The 15,832-nt window shown below is 40.8% G+C and overlaps 1 protein-coding gene across 4 annotated transcripts in view; it reads left to right on the forward strand.

The window, feature by feature from the left end:
• Positions 1 to 15,832, forward strand: part of LOC109870645 (ATP-dependent RNA helicase DDX3X-like) — a 28,815-nt gene that overhangs the window by 3,124 nt on the left and 9,859 nt on the right. For 2 of the 4 annotated variants that reach the window (XM_020461224.2, XM_020461240.2), the window contains exons 3-9: positions 2,400 to 2,447; positions 8,854 to 8,913; positions 13,938 to 14,039; positions 14,674 to 14,803; positions 14,912 to 15,022; positions 15,133 to 15,232; positions 15,379 to 15,514. In XM_020461224.2, coding sequence (XP_020316813.1) covers positions 2,400 to 2,447; positions 8,854 to 8,913; positions 13,938 to 14,039; positions 14,674 to 14,803; positions 14,912 to 15,022; positions 15,133 to 15,232; positions 15,379 to 15,514 — 687 coding nt within the window. The remainder of the gene's footprint in view (positions 1 to 2,399; positions 2,448 to 8,853; positions 8,914 to 13,937; positions 14,040 to 14,673; positions 14,804 to 14,911; positions 15,023 to 15,132; positions 15,233 to 15,378; positions 15,515 to 15,832) is intronic. The other 2 variants (XM_020461247.2, XM_031800666.1) reach the window with 1 other exon arrangement.

The raw sequence follows: 15,832 nt of genomic DNA on the forward strand, positions 1-15,832 counted from the left end.
TCCTCAAAAGGTTCTACAGCTGCAGCATTGCTCGGCCTCCGGCCACAAGGCACTTCAGCGTGTAGTGCGTACGGCCCAGTACATCACTGGGGCTAAGCTTCCTGCCACCCAGGACCTCCACACCAGGCGGTGTCAGAGGAAGACCATAAAAATTGTCAAAGACCCCAGCCACCCCAGTCATAGACTGTTCTCTCTACTACCGCATGGCAAGCGGTACCGGAGTGCCAAGTCGAGGACAAAAAGGCTTCTCAACAGTTTTAATTCCCAAGCCATAAGACTCCTGAACAGGTAACCAAATGGTTACCCGGACTATTTGCATTGTGTTCCCCCCCCAACCCCTCTTTTACTGCTTTTCTCTGTTTATTTAATTTTAAAAAATTAATTTTACCTTTATTTAACCAGGCAAGTCAGTTAAGAACACATTCTTATTTTCAATGATGGCCTGGGAACAGTGGGTTAACTGCCTGTTCAGGGGCAGAACGACAGATTTGTACCTTGTCAGCTCGGGGGTTTGAACTCGCAACCTTCCGGTTACTAGTCCAATGCTCTAACCACTAGGCTACGCTGCCGCCCCGTACATGTACATGAATGCATAGTTAAATTGACTACGCTGCATAGTCAATTTAACTATGCATTCATGTACATACTACCTAAATTGGCCCGACCAACCAGTGCTCCCGCACATTGGCTAGCCGGGCTATCTGCATTGTGTCCCACTGCCCGCCAACCCCTCTTTTTACTCTACTGCTACTCTCTGTTAATCATATATGCATAGTCACTTTAACCATACCCACATGTACATACTACCTCGATAAGCCTGACTTACCAGTGTCTGTACTCTTATTTTCAAATGTCTTTTTACTGTTTTATTTCTTTACTTACCTACACACTTTTTTCCCCTCTGCACTTTTGGTTAGAGCCTAAGTAAGCATTTCACTGTTGTATTCGGCACATGTGACAAACTTTGCTTTGAGACATCAGGCAGGAAGTTAAAGCTTGGTTGCAAATGGGTCTTCCAAATGGACAATGACGCTAAGCATACTTCCAAAGTTGTGGCAAAATAGCTTAAGGACAACAAAGTCAAGGTATTGGAGTGGCCATCACAAAGCCCTGACCTCAATCATGTAGAAAAATTGTGGACAGAACTGGAAAAAGTGTGAGCATGGAGGCCAACCAATCTGACTCAGTTATACCAACTCTGGAATGGGCCAACATTCACTCAACATGTTGTGGGAAGCTTGTGGAAGGCTACCTGAAAAGTTTGACCCAAGTTAAACAATTTAAAGGCAACGCTACCAAATACTAATTGAGAGTATGTAAACTTCTGACCCACTGGGAATGTGAAAGAAATAAAAGCTTTAAATCATTCTCTCTACTTATATGCTGACATGTCACGTTCTTAAAATAAAGTGGTGATCCTAACTGACCTAAAACAGGGACATCTTACTAGGATTAAATGTCAGGAATTGTGAAACTATTTGGCTGTGTATATAAACTTTTGAGCATTGTAGAGGGAAATGGAAGACTCGTGTTCCTGAGCCTTCATTTTTTTACCACTTTCTCCCAAATTTTGTGGTATCCAATTGGTAGTTAGCCTCTCCCCTCCTGATAAGACAAGACTAATAAGGTTGAGAACCATGCGTCCTCTGAAACGCAACCCAACCAAGCCGCACTGCTTCTTGATACAATGACCACTTAACCCGTAAGCCAGCCGCACCAATGTGTGGGAGGAAACGTCGTACTGGCGACTGTCAGCCGGCACTGCTCCTGGCCCACCACAGGAGTCGCTAGTGCGCGATGGGACAAGGACATCCCTGCCGGCCAAACCCTCCCCCAACCCTGACGATGCTGGGCCAATTGTGCGACACCCCATGGTTCTCAGGGTTGGCTGCACCAGCCTGGCCTCGAACCCAGAAGCTCTAGTGGCACCGCTAACGCTGCGATGCAGCGCCGCTCGGCTGGCCCCTTTCCTGAGTCTTTCGGCGATGGGGTCATTATATTTTGTAGCTTAAATCGTTCAAAAGGTGGCTACATTTGTAGGGAGCTTACCGCTTACTGAAGTAACTCAGATTCTATGAACTAGGCGTGATATCAGGTTCTATAAACCAGGTGTGATCTCAGGTTCTCTCGTGACCCCATTTTCATACCAGACAACACCACATAGTTTTAGAAACACTGCCCTAAGGGGTTAGCGTGTACAGATAACATGTAGGCTAAAGGTGGCAAAATGACACTTGTGAGTTGACAATTTTAGATATTTTTCCAATTTTCCAGAACAAGGATTTGCATGCAGTGTATCCCATTGTGGTGATTCTGTTAGTCTTTGTTCATAGCTTTACCATACAATGTGTTTCTCGATACGAAGACTGACAGTCCTACATTTTTTTTTCTGTTTCCAGGGCGATACATTCCACCTCACTTGAGGAACAAAGAGGTTTCCAAAAACGGTAAGTGATCTCTTTGACACAAGGTAAATCACACACAATACATAACTCACTGGTATTGCCACAGTCACTGCTTACAACACAGACCCACACTTTGTAAAAGGAATTTGCGGAAGATTTCATTATGTCCCAATTCTATAGGCCTACCCCTCTGCCCTAAGTGTACACTTGGTCACATCCCTTCATGGATTTAAAAGGAAAGGTGGAATCTCCCTTTGGCCTACACTTACCCCATTTCCGTCCTTTTTAAATGCATGAGGCATGGTGTACATGTACACCATTGGGTGAGAATTTGACATTCAGTGCAGTTACTAGAATGGGAAAAAATGTATTCGCCTCTTGGAACTACCCATCCCGGATCCGGGAGAATTGTTATCAACTACACTATTTAGCATAGCGCAGCGGTCATTTTTTTTTTTATAGAAAATATTCATGAAATCACAAGTGAACTATAGTGAAACACAGCTTAGCCTTTTGTTAATCACCCTGTCATCTCATATTTTGAAACGTATGCTTTACAGCCAAAGCAAGACAACCGTTTTGTAAGTTTATCGATAGCCTAGCATAGCATTATGTCCAGCTAGCAGCACGAAGCTTGGTCACAAATCAGAAAAGCAATCAAATTAACCGTTTACCTTTGATCTTTGGATGTTTTCACTGACGAGACTCCCAGTTAGACAGCAAATGTTCCTTTTGTTCCATAAAGATTATTTTTATACCCAAAATACCTCCTTTTGTTGGTCACGTTATGTTGAGAAATCCTCCGGAAATAGCTGTCACGACAACGCTGAAAAAACGCTGAAAAAATTCTAAATTATGTCCATAATATCGACAGAAACATGCCAAACATCTGTTATAATCAATCTTCAAGGTGTTTTTCAAATATCTATTTGATAATATATCAACCGGGACAATAGGCTTTTCAGTAGGAGCTAGGAGGAAAAATGACTACCTCTGTCTTTTACGCAAGAATCACTCAGAGCCCTCAGCTGGCAGTCATTTACGCTCATTCTTCAAAATAAAGGCCTGAAACTACGTCTAAAGGCTGTAGACACCTTAGGGAAGCCACAGAAAAAGGAATCTGGTTCATATCCCGTTCAATGGGCAATAGGGATGCATAGAAAGACAACGGTTTCAAAATAAGAGTCACTTCCCGATTGGATTTTTCTCTGGATTTCGCCTGCAATATCAGTTCTGTTCTACTCAGACAATATTTTTACAGTTTTGGAAACTTTAGTGTTTTCTATCCTAAGCTGTCAATTATATGCATATTCTAGCATCTGGTCCTGAGAAATAGGCGGTTTACTTTGGGAACGTTATTTTTCCCAAAATAAATAGTGCTCCCTAGTTTCAAGAGGTTAAAACCTCTTATGGATAGGGGAGATGCTAGCGTCTCAAGTGGCCAATAGCCTCGGGAAATGCAAAGCGCCAAATTCAAATAAAACTCAAACTTTCATTAAATCAAATATGCCAGGTACTCAATTAAAGCTACACTCGTTGTGAATTCAGCCAACATGTCAGATTTTAAAAATGCTTTTCGCCAAAAGCATGAGAAGCTATCTGATAGCATGCACCCCCCTGAACCACCTGAACGAGTTGTAAACAAAATAATTAGCGTAGCCGGCGCTACACAAAACGCTGAAATAAAACATGCATTACCTTTGACGAGCTTCTTTGTTGGCACTCCAATATGTCCCATAAACATCACAATTGGTCCCTTTTTTCCGATTAATTCCGTCCATGTATACCCAAAATGTCCATTTCTAAAGCATGTTTGATCCAGAAAAAAACAGCTTTCCAAAACACAACGTCACTACAAAACATTTCAAAAGTTGCCTATAAACTTTGCCAAAATATTTCAAACTACTTTTGTAATACAACTTTAGGTATTTTTAAACGTTAATAATCGATCAAATTGTAGACTGGGGAATCTGTATTCTATAGAGAAGGTAAACAAAACATGCTCCTTTTTCCTTGCGTAACTATCAAAAGTGTAACGTTGTTCCAGGATGTGCCTCTTCTTCGTTTCACCAATGATTAACTTCAACCCAATTCCAAAGACTGGTGACATCCTGTGGAAGTCGTAGGAACTGTAAAAAATGGTCACTATCAAATTTCCCTTGGCAAAGACAACTGGGAAAATTCAGAGTCGGAGGTCAGAGAAAAAAAAAAAAATTTCTGAACAGTTTTTCCTTGGGATTTTGCCTGCTACATAAGTTCTGTTATAGTCAGACATGATTGAACCAGTTTTAGAAACTTCACAGTTTTCTATCCACACCTACTAATCATATGCATATCATATATTCCTGGCATGAGTAGCAGGAAGTTGAAATTGTGCATGCTATTTATCCAAAAGTGGAAATGCTGCCCCCTATCCTTTAACAGGTTAATGAATATGTTTTGGTCTGTTATAATAGGGTCAGGGTGAGTTGATATTACAAATTTGACCAGAAATGCATGCATTTGTCAGTTACGCAGAATGCTATTCGTTAAATATATCTGTGACCAGATTTGTACGCATTTCTGTTAGAGGTCGACCGATTATGATTTTTCAACGCCATTACCGATTTATTGGAGGACCAAAAAAAGCTGACACCTAATAATCGGCCGAATATTTTTTTTAAATCTTCTTTTTTTAAAAATGAAAATTACAACAATACTAAATGAACACTTATTTTAACTTAATATAATACTTCAATAAAAATCCATTTAGCCTCCAATAAACAACGAAACATATTCAATTTGGTTTAAATAATACAAAAACAAAGTGTTGGAGAAGAAAGTGAAACTGCAACATGTGCTATGTATAAAAGCTCACTTTTAAGTTCCTTGCTCAGAACATGAGAACATATGAAAGCCGGTGGTTCCTTTTAACATGAGTCTTCAATATTCCCAGGTAAGACATTTTATGTTGTAGATACAATAGAAATTATAGGACTTTCTCTTTATATGATTTGTATTTCATATACCTTTGACTATTGGATGTTCTTATAGGCACTTTAGTATTGCCAGTGTAACAGTATAGCTTCCGTCCCTCTCCTTGCCCCTACCTGGGCTCGAACCAGGAACATATCGACAACAGCCACCCTCGAAGCAGCGTTACCCATGCAGAGTAAGGGGAACAACCACTCCAAGTCTCAGAGCGAGTGATGTTTGAAACGCTATTAGCTTTCACATCGGTTACACAAGCCTAATCTCGGGAGTTGATAGGCTTGAAGTCATAAACAGCGCAATGCTTGTAGCACAGCGAAGAGCTGCTGGCAAAACGCACGAAAGTGCTGTTTAAATGAACGCTTACGAGCCTGCTGCTGCCTACCATCGCTAACCCACCGTTCCTAGGCCGTCATTGAAAATAAGAACATGTTCTTAACTTGACGCACCCATCCCTTTTAGCGGGATCATTTTCATCAACACCCGCTGAATTGCAGCGCGTCAAATTTAAATTACAAAAAATATTTAATTTTCATGAAATCACAAGTGCAATATAGCAAAACACAGCTTAGCTTGTTGTTAATCCACCTGGCGTGTCATATTTCAATACAGCTGTTTGGCGAAAGCATAACAACCGTTTATGTAAGAACATCTCTCTCAGTAGACAAAATATTACAAACACCTAGCAGCCAAGTAGATTGGTCACGAAAGTCAGAAAAGCAATAGATTAAATCGCTTACCTTTGATCTTCGGATGTTTGCACTCACGAGACTCCCTGTTACACAAATGTTCCTTTTCCATAAAGATGTTCAGAAATCCACAGGCTCGAGTGGTCACGACATCGCAGACAAATTCCAAATAGTATCCATAAATGTCCAGAGAAACATGTCAAACGTTTTTTTATAATCAATCAGGTTTAAAAAATATATATAATCGATAATATATCAACCGGGACTGTCGCTTTTTCAATAGGAGAGGGTGAGACAATGGCTGCCCCACTGTTGCGCAAGCAAAACTCTGTGAACACCCAGCTATCCACTGATGCGATGTGATCTTTCTCGCTCGTTTTTTTAAAATAAAAGCCTGAAACTATGTCTAAAGACTGACACCTTGAGGAAGCCATAGGAAAAGGAATCTGGTTGAGATCCCTTTAAATGGAGGCAAGGCATCCAATGGAACAGAGAGCTTTCAGGAAAAACAGCACTTCCTGGTTTGATTTTCCTTAGGTTTTTGCCTGCAATATCAGTTCTGTTATACTCACAGACAATATTTCGACAGTTTTGGAAACTTTAGTGTTTTCTATCCTAATCTGACAATTATATGTATATTCTAGTTTCTGGGCCTGAGAAATAGGCAGTTTCAAATGGTTATTTTTTTTGTTGCCAAAAATGAATATCCTGCCCCCTACAATCAAGAAGTTTAAACTGACTTGCCTTAAATAAAGGTGTAAAAAAAGAGTGTGCCAAATCGGTGTCCAAAAATACAGATTTCCAATTGTTATGATAACTTGGAATCGGCCATTCCGATTAATCGTCCGACCTCTAATTTCTGCTCCTTGAGGCCAAAGGCAAATCAAATTCTCAGAGTACAGTAGTTTAGGGGGGGGAAACAAAAATAGATCTGTCTGTGCTTTTATTGGCAAAGACGAAGTAGAGCCTGCTACCCTCAAAGTAAAACCAGATGCTTTACCCCATCCTGAACAGCATGAAAAGATGGCTTTCCCAGTAGGCCGGACGGAATCCAATGCTTCTGACCATCTCTACGACGGCGCCAGTGTATGGCGACACTTCACATGCAGCTCTCTTGCTACTCTGTGTTAACTAAGTTGTTTATCCAAAAATATAGCACCAACACTTAATTACATCACGAGTTTGTTTTTCTTGATGAACAATTCTTGGCGAACAAACATGGAAATAATCTCTGAATTCTGATGACTAAACCTGTAATACTTAATGATCAACTGTCACCTCTTCCACCCGCATAAGGGATTTACCTGTTATGATTGCTGTTACTGTACAGCCCCAAGCCAATTCTTCTCCAGCTCTTGACGAACTTAATAGCGTTATTTACAATTTTAAAAAATGGTAACGTGTAGCCAGAGGCCGTAACTATCGCCACAGAGGACTATAATTTGCCACCTGGGGAAAGTACTGCCAAAATACATTCAACATGTCCCCTGACCAGGTGTGACAAAACACTGGACTGTTGCTGCTTCTCCACCCAGGGACCATATCGCTCCTTCACACAACCCCACTTCAGCGATCAGATCACTCATTAGTCCTTACTTCCTGTTTACAAAGAGTAAGTGATGAGCGCACAAGCTACACTTAGTGTACAGTTAGTGCTTATCCAATGACTTGCAACTGCAAAGGTGCCTGATGCATTCAAATAGGATGTTCTAGTAATTTAATTTGTGACCTAGAGCAGCGGTTCCCAAAGTTCTTGAACAACCATTTGCACAGTCTCACACATTCTTTTTGCGCAAATTAACTTGGCGGTCCTCCCATTGGGAACTGCTGACCTGGAAAGTTATTGAGGTTACTAAAGACAGGAGAAACTGGACAACTGGTTCAGGGCATCCGACTTGTTCACGTGGCAGGTACTTCAGGCTATCAAGGAGAAAGCTTGTGGAATTGCCCATATTGACTCCTCATTCCCACAAGAGGCGAACAACTGATCTACAGCTTCCAGCAACTCAGAGGAATATTTACAAGTTTCAATCAAGACAATGTTCTGTTGTCCAACCTTGTAGTCTCGTGATTCCTGCTGTTTGTTGGCCGGTTGTTTTATTGGCCTGCTATCGGCACAAGCATATGTTGAGTTGCCTGAGTTAGGGCTGTTATACCAGGGACTATCATTGACGTGAAGAGGCTACGCGACAGACTAGGCAACTAGTTTTAAAGCTGAACTTCATGCAGATCGGCAACATATCACATGCCTGCAAGATGACCAATTTGGAGGACGGATGGTCTGGCTACTTAGCATTTGGCGTTGCGCTGGATATTGGCAAACAACATGGTCTTCTGAATGCCCATGAGAACCAAGATTTCTATTTATTAAAAAGAGAAGAAAAAAATATTCAAAGATGTTTTTACAATCAACTCGGACATTCCCTCGTCTGTGTTCTTGCAGTTAATGCAAGTGATCTACAATCGATATTCTCTGGCATTTTTTAATTATCTGCACATCAGGGTTGTTGGATTTAGTCATGTAACAGTATTGTTTGCTACTGGCTCCTCACTGGGTCCAACACAACAATATTATTTTAGGGAAAGAAAAGTCTGAGTTCTAAGAAAATGGTGTCATGCTAGATAAGCTAGCACTGACTCATTAAGACAGCCTCTTAGAAGTTGTGCCATGATTAATGAGATATTCACAATGGGATTTACTTTGACATTTTAAGATATTGCATAAGGTTTGTCTTGGGTTAGTTTCATCTCACTTTTGTGATGTTATTTGTATTTCTATTCCACAACAGAAAATGCGTATTCCTCTGGTAGAGAGTGTGGTTATTCAGTGCCGCCACCAGTAAACTTCTGTAAGTCCCTTCCGTCTGCTTTGTGCTGAGATGCATGAAATGGCCTTACACACACCACCACCACCAATGTGGGTTGTTCCAGATGCAGGTTCTGTCCAGTGGAGCTTTATTATTTTGACGTGCTTCCTAAAATGTTAAACAACTTCATATTTAAGATCTGATAATGTGCGTTGGTACAAACTTAATTTGTATTTGGAACCAATATTGAAGAGTTCTAGCGTTTTTGAATGACCAATATTTTTACCACTTTGTCAGTGGGGGCTGGTTAGACAGATGTGATATACCTGATTTGTACCTGCTCAACACATTCCCAATAGAGAACACCTCCCACGACTGGGAATAGGGTATCGCTTTAGGATATGCAGCCATAGATGGGTGTCTGCTACTTCTAGTGTAACTTGTTTCTGGTGAAGGGGTGTTGTAAAATGGATGTCTTTTGAGTAAGATTCTGCCCTGCACTGCTAGCTAGTATGGCTGTATTACTAATGCCAAGGTGAGCTGCTTAATGCTAACATATGTTTAGTATCTGCAGTAGGAGTAAATCTGTATCAAAATGAGCCTACATTGTGTGTTTTGCTCATCCTAGGATCATACAAAAGGAACACAATTAAAGCAGGGACTCCTGAATGAAAGGGAGCCTGTTCGATGAGTGTAAAATGTCTAGTAGCCTGGCCTATACTTGGAATCCTTCCTATGTAATGCTGCGTTCATAGCCAGGTGTTAGGATGTTTTTTTTTTTAACTGGGTCGGTGTAAATAAGAATTTGTCGGTGTAAATAAGAATTTGTTCTTCAATGACGGCCTACCCCGGCCAAACCATAACCCGGACGACGTTGGGCCAATGCCCTGCCCTATGGGACGCCAATCACGGCTGGGTTGTGATACAGCCCAGGATTGAACCAGGGTCTGTAGTTACTCCTCTAGCGCTGAGTGCCTTAGACCGCAGCGCCACTCGGGAGCCCACATAGAACTGGAAAGAATCCACTTGAACTCACCTCCAACTGTTAATTACTTGTGGTTAACTCATCTATCATCCCTGAGCTCCGACTTCTCCCACATGCTGACGTCACCTACTAAGGAAATGACCTCAAACAGAACTTTGGGAAAATAAATTAAACAAAACACTATTCATAAAAATAAATAAAAATCAGTTTGTTTACTAACGTGATAGCTACTTTTAGTTTATGGTTGATGCATTAGCCAATCTGTTCAAAGCACGTGAATGCATCTTATCTGGTATTTTTGACTTCAACTGCCAATTACAACCTCTCCACTTGGTTATGAATGCATCATAAATGCCCAAGGGAAACATGCGGAACTTGCAGGCTTTAATTTTGTTGAAGCTTCGCTTGTCTTTGGCGTTGTGCCTTGCATAGTGATGTCAGCGTTTGCAGTGTGCTGCTGTCTATGGTGACTGATCTGAATCCTGATTCATTATAAAGTGATTTCCTTTATCCTTCCACCTTAATTTGGTCTGCTGTAAGGATTGGTTCACCATTTCTGGGTACTTATATATATATAAAAACCATGTAGAAGGGTGAGCAAATATTTTTTGTATTTCACTTGTTTTTGATAGACTTATGCATTGTGGGGACAAACACTTAATTTTTTTATATATATATCTTTTTTATATGTCAAAAGCTCCAAATACGTCCTTTTTTAGAAAAGGTTACAATTTGAGTATAGTGTTGCAATGTTCTATTAGATTTGTATTGCTACTCAAGCGTTACCTCTGTCCATTCTAGCAGCAGGCTACACAGAATGACAGCTGGGTAGGTGAAACGTCTCGAGTCGCACAAGGGAATATAGGGGTGCCAATAAAGCTCAGAATGGCACGATTTGGTGTGTACATCTGAAGACCTGCATCGCTATACTGAGACGTCGGTTTCTTAAAGGACGTATTTGGGTGTTTCTGGAGTTGTGGTTTATTTATTTTTTAAATAAATAAATTGGGATTCCCCTGCACAACAAGCAATTAGGAAGTATTTCACAGCTGGGTTACGTTTCTCTAAGTAGTGAAATTGCAAAAATTGTCTGAATCCTTCTATAACATTCCATTTACATAATTGTTTTTTAAATTTATTTTTATAGAAAGATGGTGAGCCACTCCTTTAACTTTCCTGTCCAGAAATAGTCCCTTCTATAAAGTAGCAGACTTGCTAATTGTACTGTCTGAAATTAAACACATTTTATTTCACTTTTAACTAGGCAAGTCAGTTAAGAACAAAATCTTATTTACAATGACTGCCTACCCAAGCCACTGTATAAACATGGCCCACGCAACTGTCTAATTTCATGTAGTTAGTGTCTTAAGTTTTAGAGACTCAAGTCATTTATATCGAACAGTTTTATTTAGTGTCAGGCTGCATTCATTTGAGTTACATGTCATCCTTGACGTTAATGCACAGGTTTGCATCAATCGAGGTATAGGCTACATGAAGTGTTTCTGGACGTCTCAGTGCTTTCCAAGATGAAATTATCTGACTCTGTTAATGCTGACTCTGAATGGTAGCTTGTGATCTTGCAGAATGTGTTTGCTTAGTGCACAGGGATATGAACAGTGTCTTTGTACACAGCTCTGGGCCTGGTCTCAAGCCTCCGTTAGCATGTACACCACATTAGGTTTGCCCTGTGTTTCAAGTGTGAAAGCTAGCACTTGAAGGAACCCCCTGAAGACCAACAGTTGGCTGTGGAAGCTGCCTTAAAAAAAATATATATTAAAATATCTAGGATCAGTTCTCCCTTTTTATCTAAAGCTTTACCACTATGAAGTGAAAGAATAACCTGACCCTAGATCTGTGGGTTGGTGCTGTTTGTCACCTATGGAAGTGGTGTAGACTGAACTGTCCATCCCTGCTATGCCTCCTCCCCAACCCACATTGATGGCAGGGAACGATTGCTGTGGTAAATGTCTCTTGGACAGCAGTCTAACCTTGTAGTCCTAACTCAGGGTTGCCTTGCCCTAGACATGTGTTTTGGAATAGGGGTTATTGTAGGAGTCTTTTGAAGTGTCTGCACCCTTCATTCTGTCGACTTGTCCACTGTTGTAGTGAACTCGTACTGCCAAGTTCAGTCAGTTGGCCTCCCCTTTTAAAACTTGAATCTCTGAAATTGATTTTGAGCCCTTTGATCTATTGTCACTAGGTTTGCCAATGCCAGTATTTATTGCAAGGATGGGGGGGACGTATGTACAGTACCAGTCAAATGTTAGGACACCTTCTCATTCCAGGGTTTTTGTTTATTTTTACTATTTTCTAAATTGTAGAATAATAGTAAAGACATCCAAACTATGAAATAACACATGGAATCATGTAGTAAACAAATCCAAATAATATTTGAGATTCTTCAAAGTAGCCTTTGCTTGGACAGCTTTGCACTCTTGGCATTCTCTCAACCAGCTTTGAGGTAGTCACCTGGGATCCATTTTAAATGAACAGGTATCACTGGTTAAAAGTTGTGGAATTTCTTTCCTTGCTGCATTTGAGCTAATCAGTTGTGACAAGGTAGGGGTGGTATACAGAAGATGGCCCTATTTGGTAAAAGACCAAGGCCATATTTAGGCAAGAACAGATCAAATAAGCAAAGCGAATTACTTTAATTCCATTACTTTAAGACATGAAGGTCAGTCAATATGGAACATTTCAAGACCTTTGGACGCTTCTTCAAGTGCCGTCACAAACACCAAGTGCTATGATGAAACTAGTAATAAATAAATACCCTTGAATGAGTAGGTGTCAACTTTTGACGTGTGTATGCAATATATACTGTACCAGTTAAAATTGGACACCTACTCATTCAAGGGTTTGGTGGTGGACATTTTTTTATATTAACTACTTTCTACGTTGTAGAATATTAGGGAAGACCATGAAATAACACATTCATGTAGTAAACAAATCAAAATGTTTTACATTCTTCAAAGTAACCACCTTTTTATGACAGTTCTCTCAACCAGTTTCACCTGGAATGCTTTTCCAACAGTCTTGAAGGAGCTCCCACATGCTGAGCACTTGTTGGCTGCTTTTCCTTAACTCTGTGGTCCAACTCATCCCAAACCCTCTCAATTTGGGTGGAGGCTAGGTCATCTGATGCAGCACTCCATCACTCTTCTAAGTCAAATAGACTTAACACTGCCTGGAGGTGTGGTGAGCTGTAGAATGCTGTGGTAGCCATGCTGGTTAAGTGTGCCTTCAATTCTAAATAAATCGGGTGTCACCAGCAAAGCCCCATCACACCTCTTCCTCCGTGCTTCACGGTGAGAACCACACATGCGGAGATCATCCGTTCACCTACTCTGCGTCTCACAAAGACACGGCGGTTGTAACCAAAAATCTCAAATTTGGACTCATCCGTCCAAAGGACAGATATCCACCGGTCAAATGTCCATTGCACGTGTGTCTTGGCCCAAGTCTCTTCTTGATGTCCTTTAGTAGTGGTTTCTTTGCAGCAATTTGACCATGAAGAGCTCTGTAGCATTTATTTGAGCTGTTCTTGCCATAATAGTTGGTCTTTTACTGAATAGGGAATCTTCTGTACACCACTACCATGTCACAACACAACTGATTATCTCAAACGCATAAATTCCACACATTAACTTTTAACAAGGCACACTTGTTAATTGAAATGCATTCCAGGTGACTACCTCATGAAGCTGGTTGAGAGAATGCCAAGAGTGTGCAAAGCTGTCATAAAGGCAAAGGGTGACTACTTTGAAGAAAGTAATCTAAAATATATTTTGATTTGGTTCACAATTAGTCTTTGTGGACATTATTCCGTATGTGTTATTTCATAGTTTTGATGTCTTGACTATTATTCTACAATGTAGAAAATGATAAAATAAAGACATTTTTGAATGAGTCAACTTTTCACTGGTACTGTGCGTTTTTCTAATGGGATCTTTTACTTTTGTCTGTGGGCCTGGGAATCCAGTCTATCCCCTTCGTAGTCTCTGAATACATGATAACCCCATAGTACGCTCTCTACCTGTCGTCATTCCTCTTCCTTTCATTCCTCGCCCTGTCCATGAAGACTCTCCAGGAGGATGGGATGGGGGACGCAGCAACGGCTTCACCAACGGTTACCATGACAACCGCAACGGGGGACGCGGCGGGCCTCCCCGAAATGACAGAGGTGGGTGTGACAACTGCCGTAGTAACACAATGGGTGACACCTTGTTTAATCAGCCAGGGCACACCGCAGGTGGGGAAACGTACCGTGCCAAGTTGTATTTATCTGTTCATCAGTACTAGTAATTACACTTGACAACGGATACAAGTAGTAGGTCATGTATTATGCTGTAGATCTGGGTCTCTAGATCCTACTGTGCGTATACTCTATTTACTTGGTAATACTAGTAATAACTAATATATATATATATATATATATATATATATATATATATATATATATATATATATATATATATATATATATATATATATAGACAGACGGTATCTGCAGAGGCAGAATTTCCTTATCACCAGCAATGGAAATAATGTGTTGATATAAATCAGACTGATTTAAAATTGTTATTGATCAAATAGACTATGCTGGAAGGGTACAGATTAAAAAATATATACAATCAACAAACACCCCTGCACATTCAGTCTAACCCTATACTCATATCATCCAATCAAATCTATTTACCAAAATAGCTGCTTCTTTCCCAAACAATATTTTGTTGGTGGTAGACAGTTCTTGCATGTTAGTGGGATGATGAATGTATCCATGGTTACTCACTGAGCTATCCACTCTCCCTACTCAGGGTTTGGTGGTGGACAAGATGGTGGAGGCTGGGGAAGTGCTCCCAGACAAGATGCAGCCTATAACAGCTTTGGAGGGAGGGGCAAGTCTTCCTTCTACAGCGACCGTGGATCAACAGGGGGCAGAGGGGGGTAAGTACCACTCAGTGCACTGTCTGTTGGAACTCTGTATTTAACCATACAATTAGGTGTGTGGTGTTCCAGACAAATGATTTGTAAAAGTGTGGATGTCTTTTGCAGTTATCAGCGTGGAGGGTATGGTGGTGGTGGTGGTAACAACCGCTGGCAGGAAGACTCCAGAGATGACGAGGACTGGTCCAAACCCAGCCCCGCTAACGAACGCCTGGAAGCGTGAGTCTCACTCCTCTCTTAAATTGACCAAAACCAGTGTGTCTAGGACTTGTGCAACAAGTCTTACGTCCTATAACCCAAACTTATCTTTTTCCTCTCCACTCGTCCAGGGAGTTGTTCTCAAGCGGCAACACTGGTATTAACTTTGAGAAATACGATGACATTCCCGTGGAGGCCACTGGCTCCAACTGCCCGCCACACATCGATAGTGTAAGTCGTATCATTGCCTTTACCAGTTGACATGTAAATCAATGGGAAAAGCTGTGTATGGAAAATGTTGAAGCTATTCTTATTGACAAAAGTCAACAGCGTAGAAGTGATCCAAAACTAACGCAGTCTGTGTTTTGCTATTTCAGTTCCATGATGTGGACATGGGGGAGATCATCATGAGTAACATTGCCCTGACCCACTACACACGGCCCACCCCCGTCCAGAAATACGCTATCCCTGTCATTAAGTCTAAGAGAGACCTAATGGCCTGCGCTCAGACTGGTAGGGGACTGAATGATTGAAGATTCACAATGAGTGATGCTGAGACTAAGATTTTTCACTTTAAAATGTATGTTAAAATTATGCATCTGCTCAATCTGTTCAAGTAAATTTGCAAACCATTTTTTTTTTTTTTTGACATTTTTTAAAAAGTGAATCTGAGTTTCAGCATCACTCTGTTATTGTGGCATTACCTATGAAACCATGTTCTTTACTTCAAAGGAAGAGGTGCTAGCTGGGTATACTATGAATTTAAAACAGGTTTTCTGATTGTCTTTCTATCGCTTGCTACCTTTTGTGACCAACAAAGACGAATGATTG

The sequence above is a fragment of the Oncorhynchus kisutch genome, linkage group LG2, assembly GCF_002021735.2.
Source record: "Oncorhynchus kisutch isolate 150728-3 linkage group LG2, Okis_V2, whole genome shotgun sequence".
Taxonomy (NCBI): Eukaryota; Metazoa; Chordata; class Actinopteri; order Salmoniformes; family Salmonidae; genus Oncorhynchus; species Oncorhynchus kisutch.